Here is a 12,913-nt window from a genome sequence, read left to right on the forward strand (position 1 = left end):
AGATAACGTCTCCATTTTCTTGTTTCTTCTTTCACTGCTTCCACCTTCCTTCCCTTTTCTCTCCCTCCCTCCCTCCCTGCTTCACAACCCCAGTTTTGTTCCTGTCTTCTTCTGTCGTTTTCTTTGCAACCCTGACTCATAGAAATGACCTTTACGTGCTACTCAGTAGTTTTTGTGTAATACGTTTTGGAGGAAACGTAATTGTGTTTATTCCAGTCCACAAAGTGCTACGTTCTTGTACCGCACACAAGTTATAGGTGGGGATCGGGGTGGATGTTGAGCGTACAACAGTGGTGGAGAGTAACTTAGTACATTTACTCAAGAACGCTACTTAAGTACAGTTTTGAGGTACTTTTATTTCTATTTAATGCTTATGAGGAAAATGTGGTCCTTTTTACTCCATGTTAATTTCACAGCTTTTGTTACTTTATTAAGGTTTTTAATTTGTTGCAAACAATTCAGATCAGTTTTATTTATATAACGCCAATTCATAACAGAAGTTATCTCATTGCACAGGTCTAGACCGTACTCTTTCTAATATTATTTACAGAGACCCAACAATTCCCAAGCTCAACATGTGATCAATTTATAAGATGTGATGTAAAATAAAACCGCCATAAACATCCCAACAGTAAAAAGTTAAACTGAGCTCCAGCTCCAACATTAAACTGCTGTTTACCGCAGTAATACAAGAATATATATTTAAAAATAACTTGATACTTAAAGTACATTTTGTTGTTAATACTTCTGTACGTTTACTTAAAGCTTTGAATGCAGGATTTTTACTTGTAGTGGAGTATATTCCATTACAGTATTTCTACTCTTACCTGAAAGGATATGAATACTTCTTGCATCTCTGGCGTACAAAGTGCAGGACTCTAAAACACAAGATTGTGTTTTTGGTTCAATCTAAAAAAAAGTCATCCGGTCTCAAGTCATCTTTGACTTTTTCAGTATTTAACCAAAACCACAATCTCTCCCGAACCAAAGTGTTTTAGTGGGCTAAACATAACCATGGAAACGTTTTATCATGCTTTGGTTTCCTCTAGCTGATGTTACAGGAAAGAAAATGAAATCCTGCGAATGTCAATGAACACTTTGCAGATTTGTTCATAAAAACGTTTCCTCATTACGTTTATTAAAAACACAATCTGAGTGGCATTACATCTTTCAAAAAACATATTTTCTGTTACAAATTAGAAGCATATAAATTACATTTCTAGGAGTTGCTTCTTGTCGACATTGTCGTATTTCTTTTTTTCCTGTTTTCCACACTTTTCCATATGTCACCCTCTTTTCTTTCTCTTTCTGTTCTTCTTCTTAAAACCCCTACTCCACCTCCTCGTTCCTCATGTTAGTCATTTTATGTCATTTAGTAAGAGTATTCATGAGTATTTCTGTGCAGTCAGTAGTTTGCAAATTTGCTTGTAAAAAAAAAAAACCCACAACCAACAATATACTAACTTTTTTCAAACTGGGACCGCTTTTTAGGGAAGAAATGGCGAAGGAAATGACTGAACTTCTGGCTCGGTGGGTAGAACTCGTTCGTAAAAACTACATTTCTGTCTTCAGTGAAAATCTCTACACAATCAATCGCTTCATTTTTTTTTTTTTTTCTAAATTGACCAAGTTTGTGATTAAAACAAGACCGTGTGATGCAGAATTCCAGCTGATTTTGTTGATAATCAAAATGTAATTCAAGAAATCTGATTAACAGGGTTAATTCCCTCAGAAAAGTCAATAACATTAAATATCCACTGCAGGTTACTGATTGGTTTATTGTTTATTTTGAACCTTTTTCTGCTGCACACCTGTTCTAATTTCTCCTCTCGGTGCGCAGCAGTCGACCTGCAGCCCTGCTGACCTGTGCAGGGTGACGTACCTTCTTGTTAAATGAAGTGCAGCTGCTCCCGGGTCTAAACCCAGACAACACCTGGTTTCAAGTCTGCAACTCCAACCTGTTGAGAATTTTATTGATTTTAAAAGTGCAATCTGTAACTTTACGCATTCAAAATGCAGCAAAGTTGATGGATGATTAAGTGTTTCCACTTATGACTTTTTTTTCACTTTGTTGTTGTTGGAATGCAATAAAAATGCAATCAGCTTAGCAGGAAATGTGAACAAAAGTATGTAATATACTGTAGTGATGAAGTTACACAGCGTTGGCGCTGTCAACGGGAGTGGTGCAACTTGAAAAGCCTGATCAATATTTATCGATAGGGCATAGAAAGTGTTTCTGAGCACTGGATGCTGCACCAATTTTAGGCCTCAGTAGTTGAGATTTTTTATTTTTAAACGAGACAAAAGCTGTGTAGTTATTTATTTTTCATTTTAAAAGGGACTTTGCACACAATCAACAGTTTATTTGCATTTTCCCTCACGTTTTATGTTCTGAAACATATTCTGAGATGTCCTCACTGCAAGAGCGAGCGAACTGTGAGCACCAGCAGCCCGATTCACATTCATACAGTTTTACAAATTCCCCCGTGTAAGTTGCCCGGTACAACCAGTCGTCATCTGTTGGCCACGTTCAGCAGCTTGTTGGTGCCAAAAACTCACAATCACCGCCCAACTAACACACCGCATGCCAGGTCGTCGCCTCTCTCGTATCTAGGCAACGCAGCATATCCCAAGGTACGCTTCACAACTTCGTTACACTTCATTTCGTTGATTATAGAAATTTGAGCTAAATCCAGATATAAAGAGTTTGAAGTATGGATGAAAATGAAATGAAAACTGATTCTGCTTGAAAATATTTTGGACATTTGTTGAATATTGGCTTTTTGTTGTTAAAAGCATTGCTGCTGTAAACGAACCTTTAACAGATCCAGGTATCACAATAAAATCAGGACTGATAGCAGTGATCCTGTGTATTGAACGCTGGAAGCGTTTTTTGGATTAGAAATTAGTTTTTTACTGCAGTTATAGAAAGGTAAAACTCAAAGGTACATTTTCTCACCCACTCCAGGGAAGTAAAGTGAAAATCTTTCAGGTAACGTCAGAAGTCACCTCCTGTTTGTCTGGTAGAGCTGTAAGATGTTTAACCTTTGAACAGCCGATGGTCTCAACAGGTAAACGCTAACGTGACGCCACAGTTACGCTGCACCTTTAGTGAGTGAGCATTTTCTCATCAGATTACTGCGGCTTAACGGTATTTTCCACTCGTGTTCCTCTCGGCATTAGTGCTGCTGTGAATGAGCGATGTCAGTTGAAGTCATGCCAAATCTCCCCGGTTCCTCTGTCCGTCCGTCTGCGGCTGATTGGCTCAGGCCGCCTCTCACTACGCCGCAAACACAGCAACAGGAAGTAGGAGCAGAAGGTGACTGCAGCGCTCAGCCGCTTAGCTCGCTGCCAAAGCCACCCTGTGCTTTCGGGAACACAGTACAGCCGCCCGGGTCCGAGGCCAGCTCCCGCTAATCATGAAACACAGAGCCACCCAATAGGATTAGAGGACCAGCAGGGTCCCGCCTCCAACTTCCCAGTGATCTAAATAGGGCAAATCCCCGGTCACGGATTAATCAGGCCTGTCAGCAGCGCCACAGAGGAGCGAGCAGCATGCCCGCAGCACGGCCCACAGCTGGAGAGGAGCCGTACGCTTTATACTGTCAAATGGTCATTCATAATTTAATACAGTGAGCTGCCACTCCACTCGACTCCAGCAACTCCACGCCGTCATACCAGAGGTGCTTTTTGACTTCCTGGCGACTGAAACAGCATGCATTTTAATGATGTCGTTCTCAAACCCTCTGTAGTTCTATTGTAGCAATCTTTCTCTTTCCTTTTAACCACCGTGCTGCTAATCTGACACCCCTGTTATTCCTCGCTTTCACCTTTAACATCTGCAATGAACCTGTAGCCGCAACAGACCAGTGTTACTTGTATCTGTTGTTTTTAAATCTGTGATTCTTGTTCCTGTTACTTTGATGACTTTCAGGTGGGCGGAGTTTACTGTAAAAGGTGATTCAGGTAGTTTCTGAACTACTTTTTAGCCTTCCTCAACAACACACATAAATGATTTTAGACACATAAAAGATAAATATTGCTCTTTTACCCAGCTACAATTATAGTCATCTCTGATGTCCAGCATTATGCATCCGAGAGCTGTATCTCTGTCTTGTTTTTAAAGGGTAAATGCTGTTTTATTTATTTTTCATTTTGCTTTTGTAGTTTTCGCCATCTGTTTTATTGGTAATAACAATTTAGTTAATAGCTGAGATTTGTGAACACAGTGACATCACTAAAAAAAAAGACTGACCGGGTAAGACATTTTCTCTAATCTAACGGTTTTGCCTTCTCGGGTCTCTTCATATATTCAAATTAAACATTTTAAAGAAAACTTACATTTTGGCCATTGCCCTGTTGGTTCTGCTCACATCATCCTCACCAGTAATTTCTGACATCTTTTTAAGCAGCAACATTGCAAAAACTAGACGTAACGTGTCAAGAAACGCGAGCAGTCAGACGATCAGATTGTGTGTATTATAGATTATTTTAGATTTCTTTCATCAGTCTTTCTTTCTGGGGGATATTTGAGTGTACACGATAAAACAACAAATATTTTTTCAGCATTCATTAACAACATATACCGTGAGTCTTGAGCCACAGAAGTTGTCAGTCTTTTATCTCACCTCTGAAGCAAATCATATCATAATTACTTGTACTTCTATCTGACACACTCTGTAAACTCCACCCATCTAGTTCCTCTTTACAAGTTAATACAATACACTACTTTCAAATCCTTTTTGACCCAAGTTCAGAATGAAGCGAATAACCCCGCCCTCTGATCGCCACATACGTTCCCTGCTGCCGGTATCCCACAGTTCAATGCTGTGAGTTTTTGTTGACTTTCCTGCGTCCTCCTTTTCTGTTTTCTACATTAGAGGTCCACAGGTCCAGGCCTCCAAGGCTGCTGCCGGGGCCAAGAAGTACGAGCTGAGCAAGTGGAAGTACGCTGAGCTGCGGGACGCCATCAACACCTCGTGTGGTGAGTGTCGTGGTTTAGTCTGTCACCACAGCATACGTGTCATAGACATGTTGACACACCTCCACAGGGTGCTGCTGGAAGTCCAGAACAGGTATAGACACTTGAAAACCCTGCAACTGAGAGCCTTCAAAGCACTAAAACTAATAGTATATAATAACAAATAATAACAATAATAATAACAACATATAGTATATAATCTATAATAATAGTTCTAATAATTTGTTGTCAGGATTCATGCTCTGGGGACCATGACTACTAACAATTTTGGTAACCCCCTGTCCTTTCCTGTAGTCCCAGCCTTTGGTCAAAACGTAAACTTTGCACTCTTGATTTTTAATAATCTTCTCTGTGTATAAAGATTTGCCATGAAAATTGTGGAGCACATTATTGCTTCCCAGAGGATGAACCACTTTCTTTTTAATGATCCCATAACCTATACACCAGTGCTTTGATCAGCTCAAAACTTTCCCTTGACAGACTTTGGCCCATGACATAGTTTCCACTTGAAATATCAATATCTAATGGGCACTCTTAAAGGCCATTTGTTTTAATAAGCAAATTCATGCTCACCAGAGGATGAACCCTTTTGATTTTGGACCACTCGTGAACTTTCCTCTAGCACCACCCTCAAGTGGAAATGTCAACTTTGTACATCATCAGATATCTCATATTATGACAGGAAGATTCCTATGAAACATACTGATCACATTCCTGCTCTCCAGACGATGAACTGATTTAATATGCATGACCACTAATGACCAGACAAAGCATCTTTGATCTTTAGAGGACGAATTCAAATGTCTTTGGTGCCTTTTCTCTTACACCACCATCAGGCCAAAATTCTCAGTTGTACACTTGAAATATCCAAATTTTAAGGGCAAACTGCCAGTAATTCTACTGAGCACATTCACGCTCCCCAGAGGATTAACCCTTTTGATCTTGGGCACTTAATGAACTTCCTGTAGCGCCACCCTCAGGTGGAAATGTCAACTTTGTACATCAAGATATCTAACTGGCAGACAGCTATGAACTTTTTTTTTTTTTAATCACATTTCAGCTCCACAGAGGATATACCGGTTTGATTTTTAATGACCCCATGACTTTTCCTTTAGCGCCACTGTTAGGACAAACTTTACCTTTTTATGGCTCTGACAAAAGCTAAATTTCAAAGTAATTTAGCCTGATTTCCACCAAATGGACAGCTTTGACATAAATAAACGCCACAGCTCACTTTCCACACCACTTACTTTTATTTTTGTAAACTCTGCCTCATTTTATGACCACTTCTCTCACGTGGGAGTGAATTGCTGGTCGAGCAGGACAGAGTACAACTCTTTTAACAGAACTCATCATGATGATACCCCCAGTTGTATCCTGTGTATTGCTTTGTCAAACAAAACATGACAATACCACATAGTCTCATGATAACGTATCAGACTTCTGCAAACTACTTAACCTTCACAATGGCTTTTAAAACGTAGATGATGATCTTATCCAGGGAAGTTTAAAGGTGCTACATGTAGCATTTTAGTGTTATTGAATCAGTATCATCATTTCATTTTGAAACATCAAATTTCTATGGCAAAAAATTGCTTAGAAGAGATGTGACCTCTTGTTGACTTGGCACTGCATGTAACATTATGAGCCACCCAGTTACATTCGGATCAGCAACACAAACAGGAAGAGGAATATGCTAAATATGGGGTTAGGCTGGAGAAACACCCTCACTAACAAAATCACTGGTGTGAGAGCGATTCTGTAAGTCGTGTCCGACATCATCTTTTTTTTTGTGCAGTGATTATTCCAAGGTCCCTCGGTCAATTTGCCAAATTTATATTAATCTTTAGTGTTTAAAAATGAAATATTTGAAAACACTTCAATGTTAATATAAGTGCTCCAGTAGAAAAAGGCTCACAGATAAACGATATTATGTTCAGAGGTCACAGTCACAGTTTATTTAGAGGCAACAAATATGAATCTATCTAGCAGAGCAGTTCTGGGTATTACAACAAAATTATGGCACAAACTGTCAAGTTAACTATTTTGTTTGTATAGTCATCGTTTTTTTATAAATGGGGTATGCTAGTTGCCATGCTAGCAGCATGGCTCATAAGGTTAGCAATGTTGGTCTTTCGGTCCGCCATTTTGGTCTAGACTGAAATTTCTCAACAACTACTCGATGGATTGTCATGAAGTTTGGTTCAGACATTCATGCTCCCCTCAGGATGACTCTTCGTCTAGCGCCATCGTCAGTGTTCTGAATAACTATGGCTTTCCGCAGCACTTTTTTTTAGCGGAGTCCTGGACTAGACAGGCAGTAAGGAGTCTTGTCGTCACTGTGAGGTTGCCAGGCAACCAGCAGAGACTCCATTAAGTCACTGCCCCCGGCCAAGAAATAGTCCGACACAAATCTCCTGTAAAACCACATGTCGTTCTCACACTTATGGCTTTAGAGGCTTTAGAGGTGCTGGTAGGCGGATTTTGGCCAGGCTAGCTGTTTCCCCCCGTTTCCAGTTTTTATGCTAAGCTAACCAGCTGCTGGCTGTACTTAGCATACAGACATTTACAAGCCATTTACTTGTAGTATTTTCAGTGTGTTATTGCTATTTTTACTTAAGTAAATACTTCTTCCCACCCCTGGTAACAACAGAAGAATAACAGATTAGTTGTTAGCTCAACAACATTTCAACATAAAGGAGGTCAAAGGTCAAAATGGCTACACCCTGATAGTTCAGATATTCCTGCCTCCTCAGGCTGATTATGATTCAATGATAGAGGAAAGTTAAAGGTATAGAAAAGAGGCAAAGGAAGAACATCCACCACTTTCCTCTGTTTTCTTCTCATAATATTGAGTTTAACCCGAGAGCTCACCTGTCCTTATCCACGCTGCAGGCAGCCTGAAGGACGAGGACAGGAGGGCTGACACCTGGCGGCGTCCCACAAATGAATGTGCGGAGAACCGGAGCCTGCGGGCGGCCGCACATAAACACACAGAAACGACTCGGTTAGCTGTTAACAGGCCGCTCACCTCGCCTCCCAGACGGAGGAGGAGAGCGAATACTGATGTGATCACGTCCGCCGCTCATGATGATCTGCAGAATTAAAGTCCAACATAACAGAGCGACGAGGGGTTGTTGACACCTGCCACATTCTAGGTTATTCTGCAGTGATTTCAGCTCTGCACAGTAAATGGAAGTTGTTGGGGTTTTTTTTTCCTCACCATTTGTCTGCCTCCAAAGTATTTTTGTTCAGTTGACGTTACCTAAGCACTTAGTGTGCATTAAGCGTCTCATTGCACACTGTTAGCCCTCGCGCTTTGGATGATAAATTGAATGTTTTTTTCTTTTTTCCACTAAAGTAATTTATCTGAATCATCCTGATGAAATGTGTTATCTTAATGCTGCGGGCTGTGTAAAGCGTCTTTTGTCACTCTGTGTGTGTGTGTGTGTGTGTGTGTGTGTGTGTGTGTTGAGTGCGAGTTGACACACACTGTATTGATTTTTGTAAAGATATTAATGAACGACGCCAGTTTGGAGGGGAAATGAACAAAAGTTAATATGTCTGTCGATAATAGTTGTGTGACATTTAACAGTTCATCACTGTGGCTTCATCATTAACAAACATACATAGCCAAACGTATGTGGACTCCCCAGTCCACGGGGTTTTGGTCTTGGCCCCTTAGTTCCAGTGAAGGGAAATCTTATTGGTAAAGCATACAAAGATATTTTAGACTAGTGATTTTCCAAACAGGTGTACTTGTACTCTAGGGGGTACATGGAACGATTGTTGAGTAGCTCAGCTAATATAGAAACATTTAAATTACGATGTGTATATATGTGTTTGAGTTTAGGAGGTAAATAAAGACCCAAATAGGATTACAAATTGATGTGAGGCTGATATTTAGTAGATCTACTTTCTCAATAACCAACAATCTGCTATTAATAATCAGACAAGACATGACAGTTAGCCAAAACTTGGTGTTAAGGTGTTAAAACTGACTGGTAACTGAAAATAGAAAGCTAAAGGTCATGAATAAACGGTTGAAAGGCCCAGCAAGTGGTAGTACTATGAATGCAAACTTACTGGAAAAACAATTCTGTGTTCTTAAAGGGCATCTGACCAGAGAAAAAATAAATAAATCAAATTCTGACATTTACTTGTAGTAATAGTCTCAGGATTTGTTCTTACTGATTTTCCAAATCTCTCACTTCCAGACATCGAGCTGCTGGCCGCCTGCAGAGAGGAGTTCCACCGCCGGCTCAAAGTTTACCACGCCTGGAAGTCAAAGAACAAGAAAAGAAACACCGAGACGGAGCAGCGAGCACCGAAATGTGTCACCGACTACGGTACGACATTACAACACGTTACAGCTCTGTTAGGGTCTTTAAGGGGTTTTTGTGTTCAGTTTTTATTAGCATGTTTTTAAAAAATAATCTTTTTCAGTGAGATGCTGTTTAAGCTTCATTTACTGCACAAAATACGCACTCAGCAAGAGTATGTAGTAGAGTATACTCCTTTTGTAATCTCCATTTGTTCATTCTTTTAATTTTTGTTTTTGTTTTGTCCACAATCGTGGTTGGAAATCCTGGAAAAGCCTTGAAAAATGGACGATCGAGAATGACTAAAATTTGAGGGGAAACCGAGACAGACTTAGTTCTGACATACTAACAGATCAGATGCTTAAAGCTCTGTGTGGATTCACACCTAACACTCTGCAGACACACTCCTGTCGTAAGCCGTTTATAAAGCCATGCGTACGTATAGTTGTGTTTTATAAATCTCCATCACATGTACCTGTAACAGTGATGTCTCAGTTATCATCATGAATAATTTAGTTTATAGAGCAGCTATAGGAACAGACTATAAAATGCTTCACGATAAAGAACACATTAACACAGGGAAATCAAATTAAAGCGTGATAAAATGATTCCACAAAATCAAAATTAAGTTGATAAATATGCCTTTTATTGACATACATCTGTGTTGACTTCAGCGAAATTGGATAAAAATCATCAACATGTTTTATTACTGTATGAGATTCCGTCTCGTCTTATTTTTCCACATCACACTCACAAGAAGAACTGCACGTTTTTTCTTTTATGAATACCAGTTAATGTGTGGGGAAATGGCCTGCGCGTTGTTTTTATACATCTGGCCTCTGCTGTTATCGCACACATTGTGGCTTTGCTGTAAATCTGTAGTTGCAGGTTGATGTTTCACAGAAAATATCTTCACACCTATTTTTTAAGTCTGACCAAAGTCTTTAAAATGTGGACACAAACCTCAAATTTAAAGCTGACAATAGTAAGAACCCTGCATATGTAAGGCATACTGCTCGGTGACCCGGGAATCTTCCCTCCTTAAAACTTAATGAAGATGAACTCGTCGGGTGTTCTGGCTCACTGACAGTTCGTCCAGCCCTCGTCGAGTCCAGACGACGTTCAGACGCGAGGAACGAATGGACTCTGTCTCTCACCTCTCCGCTGCCGTCGCCTCATCTCCTTGTGCCACACGTCGAGTTGCCATGACAACAGAGAGCTCTTATTCTGAGCCGTCTATTGTGTGCTCTGCTCAGACTACTGATTGGACCGCGAGCCCCACGCACCCACTTTCATCCTTCGTCCTCTGCTTCCATATGAGAGTCACGGCTTCGTCCCCCTGCTGCTGATCGGCCTCACGGACATGTGAGCACTTTAAAGCACTGTTTATTAATGGGGGGGGGGGGCCCGGCTCTGTGTGTGAAGCCAGGTGACAGGTAAATATGATGTCTGAGGGGGGGGAATCTGTCCCGGGACCTTTGTCACTGGCTTCAACCCGCCCTCCAATCTTCCTGTATTTACGCAGTAGTTTAAAATGTTTTATTTAGTTTTTCATTATTACACAAATCCAAGAACCCTTGTTAATACTGTGTGTAAATGTGCTGCAAAGGCCTGTGATCGTTCTCAGGATCACATCACGGGTTAGTACCGGGTGTAAATGTAAAGGCCTGTGACCCGGTGCAGACGGGGTCTATGTGGATATTTATACAGCACTTTACAGTTTGATCTCATCTCCTGAACCTTACCGGCCTAGAAGCCAAGTTCAGCGTAGGCAAAGCACATTTCCACTAACGTGTTTTCTGAACTTTTGCAAAACGGTTCCAGTGCTTCTCCAACAAATATAATCCGACCTTCACCAGTGAAGGAGCTCTAAAAGATGAACTCGTCAGTTTTTGACATTCAGCACAGTTTTCCTCTAACTGGTTGTCAAATTCGTGTAGGTGTGGCCTGACACGGCCCTCGCTCTCGAAGGCGTTTTGCCAGCCCAACCAAATTTTGACACGACGCGCACATGTTGACTTGGAGTGATACTGAAACACTTGATGTATTTTCACCAATCGGTGGCCCTACAGCAACACGGTGTCATAGGCAGGATTTAAGTATTTATTTGAGTATATTATCGCCGCCATCAGCCAAGTCGCATCATTGCAAAAGGGTATTTCAATTCTAATTAGAGGCCTGTGCAGCCCTGACGGAGGTATGCACTTCCCGAGTGCTTTCTAGTTTAAATAAGAGACTCTCCTACATGCGGCACTACGGGGTCAGTCATCATTTGGAGGCTCAGTTTGTCGTCTTCTCTCTGTTATAGTCCACAGTTTAGAGAGACAGGACGGACTGGAGAGACAAAGGTCCCAGCCTGGATTTCAAACCAGGACCTCTCAGATTTATGATCATATTATACATCTTCACCACTGGAGCAATGACACCCAGAGGAGTTCAGAATCTACTGGAAAATGAAAGAAATGTAGGGGAAGGAGCAACAGCTTCGTCATGCTGCGTCACTAAAACAGCATGTGAACGCTTGTAGATACGTTTGTTTTTGTTTTTGGTCTTTTCATGGGATTTGTTGACAAAAAGAAAAGTATAAAACATCAGGAGAAACATTTTTTAAAGGGTTTACTGAGCACTCATATCGTCAGAAATGTGCAACTTAATTTTCACATATTTACACCTTTGAAATATAATTGCAATGCCCAGTATTTGCTCTAAAGAATGCTCTGTAGTATAATAAGTATAATTATTTTGTAAATGGAAAAACATGATACTTTTTATTCTTTCTTCTCACTCTTTTTATCATTTTGTCACCATATCTGAACACATCTCACTAATGCTCTAAAAGTCAGACTGAAGGATAATGATGATGACAAATAGCATCATTAGGACTAGTAGCAGTCATGTTATCATCATATATATCAACAGTATTTGTATTTTCATTCTCTTGTCTGTTTCATTGTGTGTTATCATGTCTGTTACAAAAAAACCATCTCACTTGTTTGACTGTTGCTGCTGTGTTGCATCACTTCCTGCAGTGTTGGTCCGTGTAACCTGGCATGTTTACTTTCAGATCATGCACCTCCTGTGAAAAAAGCATGTAAGTGGTCTCCAGTGTGTAACGCTACTAACCGCAGAGCTACATCCCCCTTATTAACCCCCACCCCCACCCCCCACCACCACCCCCACCCCACATAGAGGTCTCTCTTAACTGGGATCGCTGTTGCCCTCGGGTTTGTGCTTTTTGCTGCTCAGCTTGATGGGAAAGTTTCCCTTTCGGTGGAGGAGGGTGGATTTGGTTTCCATGGCAACCACTGCCTCTATGGAGACGTGTGTGGAGGAGATTATTTGAACGATTTTGGGCCACAAAGCTGCCGTTTCGTCTTTATGACCAGTGCACCGGTGCCAGCTCTCGCCCATTTGTGAGACGCCTCCCCGGACAGCTGTAACGGTTTTGATAAAGAGCCAAGGTAATTCCTCCGAGCTCTTCAGGCTGCTGTTATTGATACTCCCACACGGAGAAATGCTCAAGGAAGGAAAATAAAAGGGGGGGGGAGGACAGAAGGCTTTCAGGGCAGTTTGCCTGGGTTGTGTTTGGCGGCAGATGATAGCATCACAT

General features: G+C 41.0%; 1 protein-coding gene across 1 annotated transcript in view; it reads left to right on the forward strand.

Moving 5' to 3' along the window:
- The window catches only part of myo6a (myosin VIa), a 150,987-nt gene that overhangs the window by 126,336 nt on the left and 11,738 nt on the right, over positions 1–12,913 (forward strand). The window contains exons 31-34 of the mRNA XM_044169264.1: positions 1,492–1,530; positions 4,881–4,984; positions 9,199–9,330; positions 12,368–12,394. Of these exons, the coding sequence (XP_044025199.1) occupies positions 1,492–1,530; positions 4,881–4,984; positions 9,199–9,330; positions 12,368–12,394 (302 nt within the window). The remainder of the gene's footprint in view (positions 1–1,491; positions 1,531–4,880; positions 4,985–9,198; positions 9,331–12,367; positions 12,395–12,913) is intronic.

This window comes from Siniperca chuatsi, linkage group LG16, assembly GCF_020085105.1.
Source record: "Siniperca chuatsi isolate FFG_IHB_CAS linkage group LG16, ASM2008510v1, whole genome shotgun sequence".
NCBI classification, from domain to species: domain Eukaryota; kingdom Metazoa; phylum Chordata; class Actinopteri; order Centrarchiformes; family Sinipercidae; genus Siniperca; species Siniperca chuatsi.